The sequence below is a fragment of the Barbus barbus genome, assembly GCF_936440315.1.
Source record: "Barbus barbus genome assembly, chromosome: 14".
Taxonomy (NCBI): domain Eukaryota; kingdom Metazoa; phylum Chordata; class Actinopteri; order Cypriniformes; family Cyprinidae; genus Barbus; species Barbus barbus.
The window spans coordinates 21,329,852-21,353,343 of NC_136742.1; the positions used below are offsets into that span (position 1 = coordinate 21,329,852).

At 36.0% G+C, this 23,492-nt stretch overlaps 2 protein-coding genes across 2 annotated transcripts in view; one reads left to right on the top strand and one right to left on the bottom strand.

Moving 5' to 3' along the window:
* LOC306879751 (enhancer of rudimentary homolog) overlaps positions 1-23,492 on the bottom strand; it is a 1,222,178-nt gene that overhangs the window by 679,575 nt on the left and 519,111 nt on the right. The window lies entirely within an intron of this gene.
* On the top strand, positions 1,239-18,841 carry LOC306880064 (sex comb on midleg-like protein 4). The gene is made up of 9 exons (XM_079433345.1): positions 1,239-1,387; positions 1,572-1,725; positions 4,228-4,454; positions 5,576-5,702; positions 7,917-8,117; positions 11,048-11,248; positions 12,345-12,548; positions 14,318-14,463; positions 15,428-18,841. Exons 2-9 carry the CDS (start codon positions 1,686-1,688, stop codon positions 15,551-15,553), a joined length of 1,272 nt encoding a protein of 423 aa, XP_079289471.1. The 5' UTR covers positions 1,239-1,387; positions 1,572-1,685; the 3' UTR covers positions 15,554-18,841.

The window sequence follows — 23,492 nt, forward strand, 5'->3', positions numbered from 1 at the left end:
ACAGGCTTATAAATAATTTAGAAGAATCTTTTTTTGAAATCTAAAATAGTTTTGTGATTTGTGATTAGAAAGGGTTAGATTTAGGGGTAGGGGAAGTGATAGAAAATACAGTTTGTACAGTATAAAAATCATTATGTCTATGGAATGTCCCCATAAAACATGGAAACCCAACGTGTGTGTGCTTTGTGATGGTACTTTTATAGTACTTGTAGTTTTCTTGTAGCAGTGAAGTGCTGATATAGAAGGGGCCAAAATGTAATTTATTGCCTGACTGCCCAATGGCTTAACCTTTTCATACAAAGACTTTTCCTGAATCTTATTTCACTGTCCAGCTTACATAGTGGTTAATCTTTTGCTTGTGTATCTAACAACATTATCCTGGACAGAGCAAGTCAGCATATACATGACTACATTGTCTGTACACTCGCCAGCATGTGACACTGTGTGAGTGTGTGTGTGGTGCATGAGCCAGACCTCCCCGCCTCCAAACACACACACACACCACCGACTCAGGGAGTGCTACACATTCCCAGCGTTCTTCTGAGGGGGGTCGGAAGGGAAGGAGGAAGCTTCTTTCACTCTGTACAGTGCTAGGACTCAGAGCAGTGTTGAGATTATCCTCTACTTCAGGCTTTCTCAACCCTGGTCCTCGAGGGCCACTGTCCTGCAAATTTTAGCTCCAACCCTAATCAAACAGACCTGAACCAGCTAATTAAGCTGTTCAGGATTACTAGTAGCTACAGGCAGGTGAGTTTGATCAAGCTTGGAGCAAAACTCTGCAGGACAGTGGCCCTCCAGGACCAGGGTTGAGTTGGGTTTCAGTGTAAACTGAGTTTGTATGTATGTATGTATGTATGTATGTATGTATATATTTTTATTTTTTAAAATATTGCTTTTTTAAAATATTTCGTTTCTTTTTAAATACAATTCATTATTAAATTTACAGTAGGCTATATTAATTGTTACATGTCCAAAAAGGTAATCGAATAAAATGTGTCATAGAATAACTGTTTACATCATGAGTAGTATTTTTCAAATCAACTAGCTTAAACAAAATTCAGCCCATTAGCTTTTGGCAGTGGGCATAGCGTTCTGGGAGTCTTGTCTGCTCTAAACGCAGCTGTAGTGTAAATTATTCCGCAGGATCTGCATCAGTTTATGACTATGGCAAAGGGAGGATGTTAGGCGCCTAGTTGCCATGACGACAGAAAGGGGACCAGGTAGCGGCTGCGGAGCGCGCTGTGGTATCGCGAGCGCGCCGTGGCTCTCAGGGCTCGCGGGGCTTTCAGAAGCGGCCGGTCTGTGAAGCGACAGAGGAACGGAAGCGAGTTTGATACGCTGTTCTTGACATTGCTGATAACGATTCCGCTCCAGCGCTGAGAGCTCGGTGAGTGTTCATGCATTTAAAATGTGTTTATGCGCCACTGATTTCGCAGTGAGATAAGGAAAGGAAGAGCTCGTGCAATGCAAAGCTGTTCGTAAATATGAACACGCGCATGTGGAACGGTGTTCTATTTTTGACGCTCTATTTTTAATCTCGCTCTCTCTCTCTCTCTCTCTCTCTCTCTCAGGCTGCTTTCTGGACGTTTTGCCGGGCACCGGTTTTCTGTCATTGGAAGTAGGATAAAATCTTGCAGCTGTAGGAAAAACCATTGTGCGCGAGAAATAGATTAATGTAATTACGCATGGCCTGGCTGATGCATGGGATAGAGAGAGCGCGCTCAGGTGAGCAGAAATGATCTGATGTTTAGAAAGTGCAATTAGAAATTGGGGTCATCCCTATTTGTCTTGTAAACAAGTAACTTAATGATAACTAAAATAGATGATTCCTTCATATTTCGTTTATAATGCATCACATGGAATGTGCTACTTGATGTTTTGTGCAGATAACTTTTTGTATTCTTACTATTTGTCATATAGTCTAGTCTCAGGACTGTTTATCTGGAAAAGCAGATTCATGTCATTTTATTATCCTTGCTTGCACAGCTGAGCTTCAAAGTGTCCATTGTCTGTACAGACTATGCACAGCGAATGCACTTCACATATCGCATTGCATATTCATTACCCATCCTTTAAAAATGAATATGAATGTAGCGTTTTCTGTGTATTTAGTCACAGAATCAATACAAATAATTACAAGGTAACATAATAATTAAAATGATCAATAATTATCCCAATTTTATTATTATTATTATTATTATTTTAACCTTAGTTATGTGAAGTAATTTAAAATATGTATTACTAATTTCTTTGTCCAGAAATCATAATTAAATAATTAGATGCTAAAATTCCACCTTAAAAGGTCCAAGTTCAACAGAGTTCCAGGGAATACTTACTTAAAGAGGAAGGATGAGAGAGGAGGAGAGCAGGGGAAGCCGTCTGCCAGGGCCGATCTTGAGGCCAGGCGCCACAGCTGGAGGGGGAGGGGATGAGAGTGAATGAGGACTGGGGGAGGGGGACTGACTGAGAGAGAGAGAGAGAGAGAGAGAGCGTTGGAAGAGCGGAGGATAGTGAAGATGCTTTTATGTGGCTCAGTGTCTGTTTCTTCCACAGTCTGCACAGTGTAGGCCACCTCACAGCTTCACCAACAAGCTTTTGTTCTTCAAATAATTCATACCAGCCCAGTTTAATACGTGTAGGGTTCATGAAGTATGTTTTTCTGGTTTTTACACAATAAATATGATGGTAATATGTAATTATGCATGGTCTGTATGTTCTATTTTTTTAATTGGACAGTATTGCTGTAGTACGAAGTACTCTTATCTTGTTTGTTTCACTGTGATGTTTCCAGGAACAGCTGCTAGTTTGCAGGTTGCACTACAGGTTGCAGTGTTTGAGCTGTGGTCATGTGTTTGAGTGGAAATCTCAGAATGAATATGTTAAAACATTGACTGTTATTTGAATTCAAACTGTTTTGGTTTTGGTTGGTTTGATGTTTGTTTTCTGTGAATTAAGGGAAAGGGAAATTCCAGGGTTCCCACGGCCATAGAAAACCTGTAAATATCAGAGAATCTTAAAACTGTGATTTCTAGCCCCTGGAAAATCCTAATAAATAAAATGCAAAGTATAATTGAAAGTTCAATAGATAATATCTTCTTCTGTAGTTAAGTTCATTTTTAAACTATTTTATCAGTTACTATATATATATATATATATATATATATATATATATATATATGTATGTATATATGTATGTGTGTGTATATATGTATGTATGTATGTATGTATATGTGTGTGTATATATATATATATATATATATATATATATATATATATATATATATATATATATATATATATATATATATATATATACATATATGCGACCCTGGACCTCAAAACCAGTCATAAGAAGCACGGGTATATTTGTAACAATAGCCAACAATACACTGTATGGGTCAAAATGACCGATTTTTCTTTTAAGCCAAAAATCATTATGATATTAAGTAAAGTATGTTCCATGAAGATATTTTGAAAATATATCAAAACTTAATTTTTGATTGGTAATATGCATGGCTAAGGACTTAATTTGGACAACTTTAAAGCAGAGTTTACTCAATATTTAGATTTTTTGGCACCCTCAGATTCCGCAGACTTGTCCTATCCTAACAAACCATACATTAATGGAAAGCATATTACTTCAGCTTTCAGATGACGTATAAATCTCAATTTAAAAAAATGACTGATTTTGTGATCCAGGGTCACATATAGAAAATCTTTTCTTATACACTATTCTAATTGAATACATTCTATAGTTTTGCTCAGTTTCAAAATTTCAGCTAAAATTGCTATATTGTTTATTTTTATATATATTTTTTTCTTTCAGATTACTAAAATTATCCAGTAATCACGAATGACTGACGAATGAAAAATCATGGAAATTCATTGGTCTAAAGGTGTGGGAACCCAAAATTTCATACTTGACTACATATATTTCTGTGTATGTGTGTTTTGGTTGGTGGTTTGTTGAAGAGTTTTATGATGAATTTATGGTTGGATGTTAAAAAGTTGTGGTTTTGTTTATAACTAATAATTATCCAATTAGTAGGCACGTGTACTCCTTATAAAATTCAATGTATTTGTAAAGTAAAATCTCCAACACATGATGCAGAATGACAAATTTTTTTACTTTAAAACAAGAAAAACATGTGATCTATTGTATTAAAAATGATTAAATATCAATGCAAATACAGTTTAACATTCTGACATTGTGTTTTTCTCTCTCAGGTCTGATGAGTATTCCTGCTACTGCATCAGTTCAATCAGGGGGTGTAGAGATGCAATCACCTGGGGCCATTAGCCCCTCCTTCCTCCCGCCCCCAAGTGGAAAAGTTCCAGGTCGCAAGAGGGGTCGCCCACCCCTAAAGAGGCACCCAGAATATCAGAGTCGCTACCCAGAATCCCTCCCACCCATTAAAGTGCCTAAGAAGAGAGGGAGGAAGCCTGGCTTTAAGGTCAGTAAATATCAGAGTGTTTGTGTGTCTTTTTAAATACGCGCATAAGGCCTTTTCACTGTTCAAATGAGTCTACCAAATGCATAAATGTCATCAAGTGGTGCATTTGAGTGCATAATGTGCGTGTGTAACACTTATGATACTTTAGCTAGAGGAACGGAGTAATACTTTGTAGGTAGGCCCATCTTATGTGACTGTAGAGAAGGAGGTGATCGGGTGGTTGTTCTTTGACTGATGTATCTGCAGTCTGCTGCTGCGGAGTTATTTTTAGCTGTGTGCCTGAGCACAAGCCTCATAATGTCACTGCTGCTGATTTAAAGAGCAACACGCTACCACAATGTGTGTGCATGTTAGCAGATTTGCAGTAGACACAGTGCAAATATATTCTTGCTAAACCTAAACCTGATGGCTATTGCTTTTTATAGCAGTGTTAGGGAGAGTTTATGTTCCAAAACACATTTTATGTCATTTTACGATTTCTTAATTGGGTTATTTCCTGTCTATCAGGAAGTTAACACATTATGTATAAAAAAGGTTAAATAGGAATTTTGGACATGGGGAACCCCAAAATTTGGTGCCCTAGGCAAGATATGGTCCAGTCTCATATATCATGCTTTATCATGTTTATGAGTCGTCCCGAGTTCAAAAACTTTTAAATAAACCAAGCAAATTTGCTACTTGATGTATAACAGAAACGGTGGTATTTGGCTGCATTTTATTTTGTGATTTCATTGTAATGGAGTGTGACTCATTAAATAGAGAACAAATAAAGATGTTGGTCTAGATTGTTCTTGCTCATTTTAATATAGCATGCAATTTTTAAAAAGGAAACATTAATATCTAGATATCTGAGCCTTGCAGTATTATTTGTATGATTAGGATAATAGACATGTTTCAAAAATAGTAATAATATTTTACTGTCTTTAAAGAAGTATATATGTATATTACTGTAATAATAATAACAATAATATGACATTAAATATACACTGGGATGTTTTTTATTATAATATAAAAATCTCATATTATAACATGCATGTTATATTTATGTTTTATAAATATGTAAACATTATCATATAAAATATGAATAATAATAATAAATATGATGTGTTTTTTGTTAATAGCTGAAGTCTCGCTTGATGACACCCCTAGCCATCTCTCCTCCCAGCAGCACCCCAGAGCCAGACATGAGTTCAATCCCCCAGGACGCTGCTACTATCCCCCATTCAGCCACCCCACAGGTCCTCACAGGTAACGAACACACACAAACTTCTGCAGACTGCCAGTTTTATTATTTGCAGTGTTGCTGTGCCAATCCCAGAAACTAGTAACCAGCTCTTACTATTAAGGGAAGGGAATAATAAAATGTGAGCATTAGAGGAATCACTGTCCTCAGAGGAGTCACATTATGACTCAGTGCACATCCCATCATATCATGACCATATCATGATATTTTTTCTTATCTGTTATTTAGGGCAACAATATCTATTACAGTTAAACTATGAGGATGTATTGTCTCTATTGTTTAATTTGTATTAATTCTCTGACCTAATGTAATCTTACAGAAAGTTCTTTACAATAAGCCTTTTAATTTATCAATGAAATGTCTTTCCATAGTATACACTAATGGTCAAAACTTGTAAGAGGTCTGTAAGATTTGTAATATTTTTGAAAGAGGTCTCTTATGCTTATCAAAGCTCAAATTTTTATTGAAAACTTTTTTAGTAAAAACAGTAATATTGTGAAATATTACAATTTAAATAACTGATTTCTAATTTAAAATGTAATTTATTCCTGAGGCAAAGCTTTCAGCGTCACCTGACCCTTCCAGAAATCATTCATGCTCAGTTGAAGCTCAAGAAATATTTATTATTATCGATGTAAGTTTTTTTTTTTTGTTGTGAAAAACATTTTTGAAAGATTCTTTGAAAAGTTCAAAAGAGCAGTATTTATTTGAATTTGAATGTTTTGTAACAATGCAACTTCTGACATTTTTTTTATTTATTTTTATTTAATGCATTCTTATTTATTTTATTTTTTTAAAGTATGCACCCAATAGTTGTGAATGGTAATGGTAATCTTTAATTAATTCTATAGTCCACTTCAGCTGCTGATCCATGCACCTAAATATTAAGCATTCAAATATTGTTGCGCCAGTTGTGATAAGACTTCAATACATTAATCTGTCAATCCAAACTTAGTCTGTGTGAATGTAGCCAGTAATGATGTCATACGGCACAGACACACTCAGTCTTTGAGGTCAGGACCCAGTGGTCTACATGGTCTGCCCATCCAATTGGCAATAACATCCATCACTAGAAGGAGAGGGAACAGAGAGAAAAGAGTAGTTACATCTCTTATTTTAAAGGTTAATAGGTGTGAGAGTCTCAAGGGACATTATTGAGGGACCTGACTGCTCTTGCCTTGGAGGCATTATCATGCAATTTATCTCTTTATTACAGTGGAGAGATCAATTCTGTTCGGCTACATTGTATTTTTAGTGGAATATTTTAAAAAAATGAGCTGAGAATGAATTCACATCCTAACTACAGCATGTGTGATTTAAATTCTGCCTTTCAATGAGTGGAGGCTGCATCTCAATGCACCTGTCTGGTTCTCCATGAGGTCTACTTTAAACAACAAGGTCATGACCTTTACCTGCGGTTGGCTCATAAAACCACAGATGATTTTTAGGCATGATTTACAGTATGATATAGTTTGAAGACATTACCTCAAGAAGTGCAGCAAGATTTATTTGTATTATGCTTTGCATTTTTAAGTGTGTGAATTTAGTATTTAATTACACTTTCAAATCAGGTTTAATTTTGATGAATTATTCATTTTTAAGGTAAATGACTATTTAAATACACATGATAAAACACCGTTCATGATACAAGAAGCCAAGATTTTATTTTCAAGTCTTTTCTCTTCTATCTATAAAAGTGGTCTCAAATATTTGAAGATTCCTTTACAAATATTTGAGTCGAAGGATTTAAAAGTAAAATCTCAGACATACACTGTGTGCAAATATTTGAGTGTATGTGTGTTGCACAATTACATTTGGGCATTGTCTTTATAGATCATGAATTCATTGGATTATTGTGGTGACATGTTATTTGGGCTATTCATTTGCTGTGCTTTTAAAGTTACTTATTGCTACAGTTACACAGACACTTAAGGATATGTCACCAGCTAACCAAATAAAATCATTTTCAAAACTCTCAAAAGCAAGATCAAAGCTAATTACCCTGCATAGCATTGCAGTTAACTGTGGTATTTAACTTTGATTTTTTGTTTCAGACAACGGCTTGAATGTGTACTGATAAAAGATATGCCATTACAGCAGTTTTATATCATGCTTATTCCATCGTAAATGTAGATATTGCTAATTCTACACAGTTACTATATGAAATATCTTTCTTTGTTCATCGTTCTCTTTTTCTCCATCTCTCCATCTTATTACAGTGTGTATCTACGTGAATAAGCATGTGAACACGGGTCCTAACCTGGACAGGCAGAAGGTTCTGCAGCTGCCCGATCACCTGGGTCCTGCCAGGCCCTCTGTGGTGCTGCAGCAGGCAGTACAGGGCTGCATTGACAGCGCGTTTCAGCAGAAAGCCGTTTTCACCCTGCTTACTGATGGCTACGGGGGAGAAAAGATCTCAGGTTATTTTGCATGCCAACACATATGCGTGCCTCCATTCTGATTATCATTCTGCATTCTGATGTTCATCCTTTTATATGCAATGTTCAAAAGCTTGAGGCTGGTAAGATAAAAAAAAAAATAATAATGCTTTTATTCTGCAAGGATGCATTAAATTGATCGAAAGTGATGGTAAAGACTTTTTATGTTATAAAAGATTTCTATTTCAAACAAATGCTGTTCATCTGAACTTTCTATTCATCAAAAAATCCAGATTTTTTTTTTTTTATAACCGTTTCTACAAAAATATTAATCAACACAAGAGTTTCATACATTTCAACAACATTTAGTTGTCACATATTGCTGGGAGCAAGGAGAACGCAGGAGACGCGGAGAACAATTAACATTACTTTTAATGAAGATACCAGGAAACATGGCGCACAGGAATCACACAAACACAGAATGACGATTAAGACCGGACACAGGCAGGGAAGCAGAGGACTTATAAACACTGGGGAAAACTAGATAATTAATAAAACACGGTTGGATACAAATAAACTAATAACGAGGACAGGAAAAACCAAATATGGGCACGAGAGGAAGGGAAACACAAGACACAGGAAGTTGCAGTTGCAGCTTTAACTGACTGACATTAGTGATATTAACTGATAATATTAAGAAATGTTTCTTGAGCATAAAATCGGCATATTAGAATGATTTCTAAATGATCATGTGACACTGAAGTCTGGAGTAATAGAAAATTCAGCTTTGCCTTCATAGAAATAAATTACATTTTAAAATGTATTAAAATAAAAAAATGTTATCAAATAAATTCAGCCTTGGTGAACATAAGATGTTTATTTCAAAAACAATTTGTACATTTTTAATTATGTGATTGGTAGGTATATTGTCCAGAGCAGATTAATCTGTCAGTATTTAGCCATTTTGAGGTTATCATCAATATTAACTATGATTATCAGATAATATTACCATCATCTATATTAATTGATAATGCACAATTTCTGTTTTCATGCTTTAAAGTAAATATTTATTTATAGATGTATTTGTATTTTAAATTGTTCAAAATGTAACATTTTCAGTATTACAAATTAATTTAAACAACTATAGTATGTATTTAAAATGTTATATACAGTGGTGTGAAAAAGTGTTGGCCCCCTTCCTGATTTTTTTTTTTTTTTTTTGCATGTTTGTCACACTTTAATGTTTCAGATCATCAAACAAATTTAAATATTAATCAAAGATAACACAAGTAAACACAACATGCAGTTTTTGAATTAAGTTTTTTATTATGAAGGGAAAACAAAATCCAAACCCACATGACTCTGTGTGAAAAAGTGCTTGCCCCCTAAACCTAATAACTGGTTGGGCCACCCTTAGCAGCAACAACTGCAATCAAGCGTTTGCGATAACTTGCAATGAGTCTGTTACAGCGCTGTGGAGGAATTTTGGCCCACTCATCTTGGCAGAATTGTTGTAATTCAGCCACATTGGAGGGTTTTCGAGCATGAACCGCCTTTTTAAGGTCATGCCACAGCATCTCAATAGGATTCAGGTCAGGACTTTGACTAGGCCACTCCAAAGTCTTCATTTTGTTTTTCTTTAGCCATTCAGAGGTGGATTTGCTGGTGTGTTTTGGATCATTGTCCTGCTGCAGAACCCAAGTTCGCTTCAGCTTGAGGTCACGAACAGATGGCCGGACATTGTCCTTCAGGATTTTTTGGTAGACAGCTGAATTCATGGTTCCATTTATCACAGCAAGTCTTCCAGGTCCTGAAGCAGCAAAACAGCCCCAGACCATCACACTACCACCACCATATTTTACTGTTGGTATGATGTTCTTTTTCTGAAATCATGTGTTACTTTTACGCCAGATGTAATAGGACACACACCTTCCAAAAAGTTCAACTTTTGTCTCGTCAGTCCACAGAGTATTTTCCCAAAAGTCTTGAGGATCATCAAGATGTTTTCTGGCAAAACTGAGATGAGCCTTTGTTCTTTTTGCTCAGCAGCGGTTTTCGTCTTGGAACTCTGCCATGCAGGCCATTTTTGCCCAGTCTCTTTCTTATGGTGGAGTCATGAACACTGACCTTAAGGGAGGCAAGTGAGGCCTGCAGTTCTTTAGATGTTGTTGTGGGGTCTTTTGTGACCTCTTGGATGAGTCGTCGCTGCGCTCTTGGGGTAATTTTGGTCAGCCGGCCACTCCTGGGAAGGTTCACCACTGTTCATGTTTTCGCCATTTGTGGATAATGGCTCTCACTGTGGTTCGCTGGAGTCCCAAAGCTTTAGAAATGGTTTTATAACCTTTTGCAGACTGATAGATCTCAATTACTTTCTTTCTCATTTGTTCCTGAATTTCTTTGGATCTCAACATGATGTGTCGCTTTTGAGGATCTTTTGGTCTACTTCACTTTGTCAGGCAGGTCCTATTTAAGTGATTTCTTGATTGCGAACAGGTGTGGCAGTAATCAGGCCTGTGTGTGGCTAGAGAAACTGAACTCGGGTGTGATAAACCACAGCTATGTTTTAACGGGGGGACACTTTTTCACACAGGGCCATGTGGGTTTGTATTTTGTTTTCCCTTCATAAAAAAAGCCCTTCATTTAAAAACTGCATGTTGTGTTTACTTGTGTTATCTTTGATTAATATTTAAATTTGTTTGATGATCTGAAACATTAAAGTGCGACAAACATGCAATAAAATAAAAAATCAGGAAGGGGGCCAACACTTTTTCACACCACTGTGTATATATTAACATATATTAAAAGATATTCGCATTTGCATCGGCCACTCTGATGTAAAACTGTATGTAATGTCTACGTATAACACATAACGCAGACTCTGTGAAATAAAGTCTTGCTGTATAAGTATTAAGACAATTTTTAACAATTTTCATTTTACTTGAATTTAAACACTCTTTGTTTCTCTTCCTCAGCCACCTTTGATGGTAAGCAGCATTTGTTGAGTTTGCCAGTCGTCAACAGCGTGGGCTACGTCCTACGCTTCCTCAAGAAGTTGTGCCGAAGCCTGTTGTGTGAGAACCTCTTCAGTGACCAGCCCATCGCCCCTTCATTGTCTCCCTCCTCCTCTTCTTCATTCCACGCTGAAAAGCACTCAGACGGACAGCCCAAGTCAAGTGCGTGCTCCTCAAGCTTTTACGTGACCTCTGTTCTTCTAATAGAACAGAGGTCTTTAATAGAGTTGTATTTACATCTGTATACATCTGTCCCTATACAATCGACACAGCATAACTTGGGTTTATAAATTAGACTGTTTTTTGTCCTTTTGGTTTTGGATGTTTTGTAATTTGGCAATTTGATTGCATCTGCACTCTTTTCTGTTGCTGTCAAATTTGCCCTTCTGAAAATGCAGAGGAGGCCTTTAGTGCAAGCTGAGCTTTTTAAGTGGCAATGAAAGGTTGAGTGCCTCTGTGAGTGGCCAGTGGTTTGAGTGTTTAAATTCTGTTGGCTCCATCTCTCTCCCTCTCTCTCTCGCTCTCTTTCTCTCTCTCTCGTTCCTGCCTGAATGTGGTTTTGCAGCTCTAGAGATTAGACCATTAACTTCAGTATAACACTGAATCTTGCCACACAGCTACACAGGCAAAGGTTCTGTCATGACTCAATCCCATGTCAATGGTTAACGTGGTTAAGAGAGGAAAACCTACTCTCGAAGGTGCCTATATACACTATGCATATTAGTGTTTCCTGCAGACAGCTGTATTTGCTGCGGCAGAAACCACTGTCTACCCCATAATTTGACCTACATAAACTACATTTAAAAAATACTACAACTACATAAAAATACTGTTTTGGTTATATATAGTAATTCTTTCTTTAATTTACGTTTTCATTTAATAGATTTTATATATTTATTGAAAAACCTGTTATTAATGATATTTAAAATTTAAACCTTAAGTCTACAAACATTCTGAGTCGGACATGACAAAATATTGAGTGAGTTTATTTGGTGAAAAATTTGTTTAAACTCATAACTGTGCATTTATGCGATTCATTGAAAGCTTCGCTTTTTTGTGAATCAGACTACACTAGTCATTATGTACGTTTGCTTTTGAGCGATGAAAGACATAGAAAGATGTGTTTTCTTAGGATTCATTGTGCATCTATGTATATAATTTGGTTTGGACTAAACCACTAAAGCATTAATTAGCCTGAGCCAAATGAAGCCTTTGCATGCATTATTTTCCCTAAATTGAATTTCTTTTTGTGCAGCAGACTCAATGGTGGACGATTACCATGGCGATTCAATGGAAGCCAAGCGCTATTCGGTTGACCCCAGTGACTCTCCCTATGGTGCGATGTCCTCACCGTACACAGCGAGTAAACCTGCGTACGGTTTTCGTTCTGGCACTGCCTACTCTGGAGGCGTGTGCAGGCAGGCAGCCAGTCCCAGCACATTCCAGGAAGGAAACAGAAGTGGTAAGAGAGGAAATGTCCACTTATTCACAGAAGCAGCAATAGTGTTTCCGCACTACTTTAAAACTATGTTTTTAGATGAGAAGATAACTCACTGTATGTGAGAATACACCAAGAAAAAATCAAAACACTGAAAACTAAATGGTGTATGTATGATTTACGGAATCCAGTCATAAAAATGGAATTTATTGTATAAGTGCGGAATGTCATGGAATTTGATGAATAAATCAAAAGTAGGTCAGTACACTTAAATCAAAACATGATATGGACTGTAATCAGCGAAGTATGTATGTTACTCTGTAAGTATGTTTTGTTATTAGTTTAAGTATTTGCTATTAACTGTTCAAATGCAGAGTTTTGCGCGTCGTGTGTGTGTGTGCGCACGTGTGAGAGACAGAAAGGGAGAGAGACAGGGTCACATCACAGTGGAGTCAGCTGTCTTAATCACTGCTTTTGTGCATACACATACAAGCTTCATCATTGTCTGTCACGTGACTCTGTTCCCCTTTCGGGCTTGAACTGATGGTAAAACTGAGGACATTATTAACTGTCTTTACATTTATTTTGAAAGATGAAGCTCGCGATTATGGAAAGGGGCGTTACATTTCCGACGAGTGCTTGCGGTGTTCGGCCAATCACAATGCACTGTGCCAGTTGGCCAATCAGAGCAGACTGTGCATATCGGAAGGAGGGACTTTGTAGAAAACGACACGTTTGAGAGAGGCGGGGCATAGAGGACCTACAATAATGTACAGTATTTGAAAATGTTTTTTTTTTTTTTCAAGTATTTGCAAATGTTTTTTGAACATTAAAGCATGTCAACATATTCTGTTACACCAAATACACAAAATAATGATCTTTAAAAAAGCATCATATGACCCCTTTAATTAAACGTCTTCACAACAACCCATCAAAATAAAAGTTTGTTTTAAACTGTGACAGAAATATATTACTTAATGTAATAATGGTATTTCTACTACTAACAAAATTATTGAAACATTATTTAAGGAATATTTACTAGAAAAATAATTTACCAGAATTTATTTATCAGAAAAATCTAAATACACAACACAGTATTTCAGTGTGTAAAATCAATTAGAGATGCTTTTGATTATTAAAATTTAATGAGCAATTAAAATGGAATCCAGAAAATTAATGGAAAACAGTATTTGTAAAAAAAAAAAAAAAAAGTATTTCATAGGGCTTTAAAATTTTTATTTCTGTTATACTTTTAATAAATTGCTGTTAAATTGTGTAAGTTTCATGATTTAAATTAATTAGACATGCTTTTTTGATTAATAAAATTTATTTTAACCATTAAAACAGAGTCTAGAAAATTGAAATGAAAAAAAAAAAAAAAACAGAATCCAGAAAAATTCAAACAGAAAATTCTGAATTTTGAAAATTGTTTACAGAAATTATAGGGCCCTATATATATATATATATAGGGGAAGTCTTACTTTAAAAGTGTGATTTCTAGAGCAGAAAATGTTTTTCTAATTATGCCAAGCTCTAAAATATTTTATTGGGTAGAAATTGAGTGAAACAACAAAAAAAACCCTTCAAACTAACTGAATTAATTAATCGAGGCATGGGATCTTCTGTCGTCTTGGATTCAATAAGGTTGGGAACCACTGGTATGGTATATACTGATCAACAACTAATTTCTCAGTATTTTTACCCTCTCAGCTTGGACATGAATTTGCCCAAAATTTAATGGCAACCAAGAATAAAATCCTTGCCATCTCTGAACCTGATTTCTCTTTATCTAGCCTACAGTCCATCCCCAGACGGAGGGGAGGCAAAGCCCCCACCCAGTAAGGATCCCTCCAGGTGGAGTGTGGATGAGGTGGTGTGGTTTATCAAGGATGCAGACCCTCAAGCGCTGGGCCCTCACGTGGATCTCTTCAGAAAACATGTGAGTTTGATTGACATTTATTTACTAGTGGCAAACAAACACCATGTGTTGAATATTTCGTCAGATAAGAAATCCCCATGTGGGTAACACTAGTTCAGTTTTGGGTTAGAAAACCCTGGATATGATCAACTGTGTGTTTTCACAACTCACGCTTTCAGAAGCAATTCAAGTTCTCATAACTGTTAAAATAACCACCTGAGCTGAAAGTTACATGAGACTTTTTTGCACATTGCTTATTTAGATTAGAACAAAAGAAAAGTACAATTTAACACTATCTAACGAAATTGAATTTACTCTTCCATCCAGGGCTGAACACTTAGCCGAATTGAAATTGGAATCGTGTGCATTATTAAAGTGCAAAAGCCTGTGATTTAATTAAATGTGGAAATGGTTATGTGTGAATTGAAAATGGGAAAGCACTGCAGGTTCACTTTAGCTTCACCTTTATGTAATTCGCCACATGTTTGCTACAAGTGAACAAATAGAGGGAGAGATGATTATCCAGGTGGAATGTGCAGTTTAAGTTGGATTATAAATATTATAAGTATGTTAGATCGACAGAGTAAATTGTCCTAGAGCTTTCAAGCCATGACCACCAAACTCAGATCAGATGCTATACTATCAATGTGCTAAACGTTAGCCTTCAAACTTAAAGCTTTTAAAAGTTATTTTAAACTTTTAGACAAGGCTTTGTGAAGTCAGCATTAAAATTTGTCTTCAGACTTTACTTATCTTGTTAATATTTGTACCATTACTGCTTCACAGCAAAGTTCCTTACTGTGTTGTTTTTAAGTTCTGCTTTCACTCTGCACCACTCACATAATTTAGTTTCTATTATTTTTTTTAAATCATTTTTTACAGTATTTGTTAAAATAATTGTCATTTTGGACCTAGCAGTATTATAAAACATTATTTCACGTGTACAGTAAACATTCTGTTGTGCACATTGTTGTTACTTCTTCAGGAGATTGATGGGGATGCTCTTCTTCTCCTGAAGAGTGACATGATCATGAAGTACCTAGGACTCAAACTGGGCCCAGCTCTCAAGCTCTGCTACCACATCGACAAGCTAAAACAGAACAAGTTCTGACCTGTCTCTGCACCCTACAAACACAGACAGATGGATTCACTCAGTATTTACTGTAACTCTCATTTGTTGTAGTACAGGACGATTTTGCCCCCCTCTGGTCATTTAAGGACAAGTACCAGACCATTTTTTTTACTTGCGTGGTTCGTCTGCCTGTATATTGAGACATTTTACTGACCAGAACATTTCCTTGTTCTAATTTTAACTGTACAAGCGTTTTATTGATTACTTGATACTGAACACTGCTCTAATCAAATGGCTTGTCATCTCAGCTGCTTGCTTTCTGGGATTTGAGTTATTTGTCCTCAAGCAGGAGTTGAGCAGATGAGTTCTAAGTGTAAATCATGCTTTTTCAAATGGGCGTCATAACAAACATATTAAGTCACAGACAAATGAGCTCCCAGTTTTTTAGAGCCATGGACTTTGTCTAAATCCCTGTGAACTTCAGCCACCTGCTGGTGAAGTGGAGTCACTGCAGCTCTGACATTTACTACTATTTTAACCAGGAACCATTCACATTTTTTTTTTTTTTTTTTTTTGAGAGCTACTTCAAAGGCCGCTAACCTGGGAGATCTGTTACAAACAGAATTCAGCATTGTGCTTTTGACTGAACCGATACAGTACGCACACAGTTTTGGCAGGGTACAACTATGAACACTTCCACTTTCCAACCAGCAAATAACAGGCACAAATGCAACTTGACTCAGCAATGGACCATTCACACCATCTTTGGAAAGCCTCCTTGGCAGCCTAAATCAGAACTAAACAGGATACACTACTACTAGGCAGTTAAAAATGGTGCATTACAAACATAGTAATGCATACCAGGTGCTGTTTCTGAACCAGCAAGTCAAGTTAATTAAACAACTATACTGGTACAGTACATTTCTTACTGTGGACCAAATTCACTGAGAGGTCTCATTAGTCTCAAAATGTCTTGTTTTTTCCTCTTTTCAGAGCAGATTGAAAAGCTGCTCTGATTCTACACAAATGTCAGCTTATGATTTTCTTAGAAAATGCGAAGCACTTTACAATACTGTTCAGTTCATTCAGTGCATTGGGTATCATGAACTAACAATGAACTATACTTCTACAGCATTTATTAGTCTAGGTTAATGATAATTTCTACATATACTACTGTTTATATGTTTGGGGTTAGTTAGAAAGAAAGTAAATACATTTTTTTTCAGCAAGGATGCATTTAACTGTTCAAAACTAACAGTAAAGACATGACTTCCAAAAATACTAAGTACTAAAAATCTTAATCATCAAACAAATGATTTCTGAAGGATCATGTGACACTGAAAATGAGTAATGATGCTGAAAATTCAGCTTTGACATCACAGGAATACATTTTAAAAAGCATTTATTTAAAATTCTAATAATATTTCACAATATGACTGTTTTTACTGTATTTTTGATCAGATAAATGCAGCCTTGCTCAGCATGAGACTTTCAAAAACATTTAAAAATCTACCCACTCTTCAAGGGCAACTTTTCAATGGTAGTTTACACTTTTTTTAATATTTGAAGTTGCATGAATTAGTATTACTGTTATAAACAAATGTAAATTAACAATGCACAATAGCATATTTATAAATTACCATTAGCCCAGATTAATAAATGATGTAAAAATGTTAGTTTACATACCTAATTAATTAACAAATGTAAACAAATTGAACTTTACTGTAGTGTTGCAACAAAATGCACGTTTCAACCTATTTTTTAAAATGTAACACTTTGACTTTGATGTGGGTTAGACATTAATTTTCTTTCATAATCGTACAGTGTATATGAACAGATGCTGAAGTGCTTCTCTGACCATATGTTGCTGTCAAACACCATAGAAATGTGTGAAAGAGTCATTTAAGTCTCCTTAGGCATTTCAGATAATAACTCTTCTTCTTATTTGTATTATTAGTATTTTTTTATTGAGCAAAAACGGTATTCAGAATCACTGTATTGCTTTTCAGACAGGTGAACTTAAGGGATCAGTCATTTATTAACCCTCATGTCGTTCCAAGACGTACAGTGAAATTCAGTTCTGTTCCGCAGGAAAGCCTATGAATGACGTGATGGTGAGTAAATGATGACAGATTTGCCATTTTTAGGTGAACTATCCCTTTAAGTCCGCGTTGATGATGTCATACGTATCAAAAAATGGATTACACCGAAGTGTACAACTTTTCTGTTTCCGCAATCATATGTAAATATGATAATTTATGTGATAATCACAGATGAAATCAACCATTTCCTAAGTTAAAGAGCAAATTAAGTACAGTTTCGATCCAATCATCCGATGAACACATCCAGCTTTAACATGTAATCAGCTATCAGCTTTGCTGTGCTAGACTTCATTGTTGTACAATCTGCCTCTTAAAGCGCCTGCTATGCTAAACTGAGCATCTGTACAGAATCATTGTTTATAATTTTGCAACAGGGAGGCTTTTGAGTTGTTTTTTTTCCTTTTCATGTAGCATCAGTTGTTGGGTAATAGCTTTCTCAATGAAAAATGTAGGCACCAGTAAGAAATAAAGGGAAATAATCAGTGAGCTCTTAAATCTGGTGCCAAGAGGTCAGTAAATTTACTGATTTGAAAAGTAGAGTATTCATTTTTTCATAAACAGCCTTTGGAAAAAGTTGGAAGAATTAGAGCCCAGGTTTTGGGTTCAGTTTTCATGTGATGTTTTTAACACAGAGGCCCAACATTATAGAAATGAATTACTCGTGTTATTTCCACTCATGTACTCAAACAGTGGGAATATCTTGTTAGTTTTAAAAGCCCTTTAGCTGTGTAATAGCAGCACTGAGCTTTTAAATATGTTTCTAAGCACTCCGTTCTATGGCTGCACTTAACTAAATCCTACTTCACGTAGGAAGCCTTGACGCTTTCATAACAGTCTTTAATAATTTTTAGTGCCGTTTATGACCTCACGCAAATTTTCTGCTGACATTGACTGGCTCTGATGTTCCTGGCTAGATATTGCCAGTGTTTGTGACAGGCTTTTAGGGATAATCTTTTCTTCAGTTCAGCTCTGGATCATTTTGTGTGTGCATATGTCAGGTTTGCGTTTGCCTCCGCACCATGTCATTCCTTGTCATTTTTTATATAATGAAAAATGTAAGTGTACATTTATGAATGCTGCTCTTGATGATAGTCCCATGTAAGATTGTTTAAATTTGTCAGCTCACAAAAGAGTTTTAATGGAAAAAGGGGGACTACAACACGGACCATTCATGTTGGTGCTATAATATGACTGTGTATTTAACAAATAATGATTTTATGCATATAATTTTATGGTTGGTTTGCTTTATTTTTTCAAATAGGCTTCAGTGTTATGAACACTCGTGACTGACGACAGGCTCTGCGTTGCGTGTCTGTTTGTGAGGTTAATATAGAGCATTATGAAAGAGTCCGAATAAAGCATTATGAACACCCTATACTGAACTCTAACTGTATTTGTAGTTCTATATCACTAAATATGTCGCTGTTTGTATTCCCGGTATTTCTGCTCTTGTGCAGACAGGCACAACTCAGTGCAAACCAGAACATACATACAAAAGTTGCACCATGTCCAAGGCCATTCTTAACTTTTCAAAGTCTTTTCTGCACTTGTGAGAATGTAGAATGTTCTAACACCTTCCAAACTTCAGACATCTAGTCTTGTTTTGCAGAGCAACATGGCTGTTGTGCCAATTTTCAGACCAATTCACTTAAACAAAAAAAAAAGTAAATTGGAAAAAAACCAATCAGACATGCATAAATAGATGTTTAAGACTGTATGTATTTGTTTTAATAATTGTTTTAAATGTCTTTTGTTTTAAAAAATAGATATTTAAAATGAATTAGACAAACATTGAAAACAAAATGTTTAAAAAAAACATCAAAATTATCAATCAAATTGGTATAAGATTCAAGATTCAGGATTTTTGTCACATACACAATTATACAGAGTATAACCAGCATTGATATTTAAAATGGTATAATTTGGAAAAGTATTTTTATTGAATACACTGTGGCACTACTAGTCCTCCACATGAAGACACTTAAGTTAGACCTTAAAAAATTGGGAATATTACTTGTTGTGTTGTGCTTACTGTCTTCTACATATAGGTGGCACTGTTGTGTCTTAAATGGTCTGTATATGAAAACAGCCCCAACACAAGATGGGCTAATAAATCATACTTCAGTCTCTCGCCTCCATGTATATAAATCGACGAGTTAGACAAAACACCCCTGGTGTATTTAAAAACTAAACTTGTTTCTAGAAAAGTATAACCCCAATGGTTATTATGTGTGGTGAACTGCAACAATTTTGCATTGAATTTAATTCCATTCAAACCTGATGATAAGCTTTCAGCTATATTCATTCGTTCATTGACAGGACAGTATATAGTAGATGGGAAAGTTGATATTCAGCACGGGTTTTCATGGCAGGGAGTGTTTAACCTGAGTGCCAGTAATATAGCTCTATTATGTTTTCACTTTATTTTTATTATTGTCTTTTTATTTTGAGGCTGTTATTTTGATGGCATCAAAGAACACCCACGCACAAGAAAAAGATTAAGAAAAATCAGACAGGTCAGGCTCGTGCTATTCCTTTTGAAACTGGAGTGTTCTCAGAATACAGATGCAACTGAAATGAATGTGTATCGTGCTGAAGGGGAAGCACAAAAAAGCTTCTCAAGGCTGAAGCAGCCCATTGAAGAGAACGTGCAACAGTAGGAAACCACACAACACTATTGCCCAAAAACAAACACGCCTCTGGCCAAGTGTTTCTGAAAAGAAAGACAAATATAGAATCTGCAGATTCTGGAGAAGCTCTTAAATTAATGTTGAAATGATACAATATGCAACCCGAAGGCATGGAGGAAAATCCATTTTTATGGAAAATTGCAGGAAGAGTATCTTGTAGAATATTCCCACCAGTGGAAATGTAAATATGCCCTCACATACAATAACGTTTTGTGATGTTAAAATCTGGAATTGTTGGAAATCTCATATATATTAGTTATACGCCTGTTTGTGTACATAATATGAAATAGTAGGACTGCGAGTGTTAAACCTTTATCTATCAATCTATCTATTGTATCTATCTTACCTGCCTGTCTGTCTTTCTGTCTATCAATGTTCTGTCAATCGTTTTATCATTCTATCAATAGTTTTATCATTGTTATTCTATCTGTCTACAAACCTTTCTAGTTAAAAGTTGGTTGAACTTTGAAAATGTATTTATTTTAATTCTACTTAACATTCAAATTCAAACTCCTGTTTCCTGTTTGGTGTCTCAATTAATTTTTTGTAAAAAGGAATTCATAAACTGATCTCAATTTATTTCTGAATGGCAATCAGCATTCTCTAAATAGTCTAAACTTTAGACCATAAGCACATTGCATAATCTTTTTATCAATTATTGTTTGTCTTTTTTTCCATTATTTTTTTTCCCCATTATTATTTTTTGAAGTTGAACACAAAAATGGGTGTAAATATCACAACATGTTAACAAATTAACATTTCAACATTCAGATTTATTTGGGGAAATCCTGAAAATGTTATTTCCAAGTTTAAATACATTTTGAAATCCATATCTTCACTGTAGTCTCTCCACTGTATATCATAAGAAATGAAAGAAAAGGCTTTAGGAAAACATGCTTACAGCAGTGCAGGCTTCTTTAGAAGAGCGCTGTAGTCTTATCTGTCGACTCAAATGAGCTCATCTCAGTGATGGCAGAGTGTCAGAAGACCAACTGAAGACGAGCCTCTCATGTACATTCAGCTTATCTCTTTAGGAAGAGAGAGATAAGCTGTACTTTGGCACAAGTATGTCACATAAAGATATTAAAACATCTCCGTCTGCCTTGAATACCATAACTCGCTCTCATCTGCCTCCATCACCCCCTACACCATCCGTTTAGAGTTCATGTGGAAAGCGTCTGGAGATGTTTTTAAATGAGGGGACAGCAGCAGATGAGAGAAGAGGAAGTAGCTTATTGGATTTGTCAGATGGAGAGTGGGATATGTCGTGCACTCCCTGTGGGTTTTCTTCTAAATCCTGTTTGAGTAATCATTTTATTCTGAAATAGTTTGTAAGGCATGCCCTTTGCCTCAGGAAATAAAGATGAATAGATCAATTTTATTTGCTGCTGCTTCATCATGTCTCTCTATTTTTCTCTGATTTACTTTCACTTGTGACAATTGCAAAAGGACATGCAACAATGTGACATGAAAAAGAAAGGTTCTGGGCGGAGGGAGAAAAGCTGGGATGTTAAAAAATTATGGTTGCTATTTACCCAATTTCTTAGAGATCAGTGTGTATGTCTGCACACATATGTTTCCTTTCACCAGAACCTGGCTTTTTGTTTTGGTGATTACATGCATCAAGGAACAAACGACAGAAACATAACTATATCGAGACGTGATTACAGAGAACATGACAGGCGAGGCGAGTGAGAAGGGGGCAGGGGAACTTCTGTGTGTCAGTTCCTTCAGATTTGGCATGAAACTGTGCTGTCTGTTGGGTTGAAATGAAGATGTTCCCAGGGTTTGACTGGCAGACTGACGGCTGCATGGTTTGTGTCTTGAGCGTTAACATTACTTTACAGCTGCTTCAGGCCTGAGATGCATCAACTCCCACACATGCTCATGTCTCGTCTGGTTGAGCAGGAGAGCAAAACCGTTCCATATGACCAGAGAACTAGGAGCTGGCTCTGCAGTTTTAGAAGGATAACATGGATGTTTGATAGTCTTAAATATACTTATGGCAGCTTGATAAGGTACACTTTTTGGAAAAAAAAAGTGCAAAAAGTACCTTTAGCTTGTCACAAGGGAAGTATCCTCAAAGATACAACTTTGTACCAAATCTGCCACTGAGGGGTACATGCTGTAATATCTAATGCACAACCGTAAATGGATAGTTCAATTTTTCATTGTTCATTCTCATGGCATCCAAAACCTGTATTATTTTCTTTCTTCTTCCGTAGAAAGAATATTGTTTGAAGTTTTACCATTTTTATAGTTAACCTTTTTTTTATTAAACATTTAGTTTTGCTAACTATTCGATTAAGTTGAACTTCTTTCCTCCTGCGTTTGTGCTTCATCAGAACATAGTTTAGATGAAGGATCAGACTAGCCAAATATAATACCTTTACAGCATACCTCAAAAATAATTTTCTTAAGCAGTATTTTTTTTGTTTTGTTTACCTGTAAAATATCTGAACATCCTTTAAAAAATATATATATAAATTTACTTTGTAGAAATATATATATAATCCTTAATATATTTTAATTTTATAATTTATAACCCTTATTATATTTTGATAAATTCAGGCTTGAAATTTACCATATATATTTATACACTCACCTAATGGATTATTAGGAACACCTGTTCAATTTCTCATTAATGCAATTATCTAATCAACCAATCACATGGCAGTTGCTTCAATGCATTTAGGGGTGTGGTCCTGGTCAAGACAATCTCCTGAACTCCAAACTGAATGTCAGAATGGGAAAGAAATGTGATTTAAGCAATTTTGAGCGTGGCATGGTTGTTGGTGCCAGACGGGCCGGTCTGAGTATTTCACAATCTGCTCAGTTACTGGGATTTTCACGCACAACCATTTCTAGGGTTTACAAAGAATGGTGTGAAAAGGGAAAAACATCCAGTATGCGGCAGTCCTGTGGGCGAAAATGCCTTGTTGATGCTAGAGGTCAAAGGAGAATGGGCCGACTCATTCAAGCTGATAGAAGAGCAACTTTGACTGAAATAACCACTCGTTACAACCGAGGTATGCAGCAAAGCATTTGTGAAGCCACAACACGCACAACCTTGAGGCGGATGGGCTACAACAGCAGAAGACCCCACCAGGTACCACTCATCTCCACTACAAATACAATTTGCACGAGCTCACCAAAATTGGACGGTTGAAGACTGGAAAAATGTTG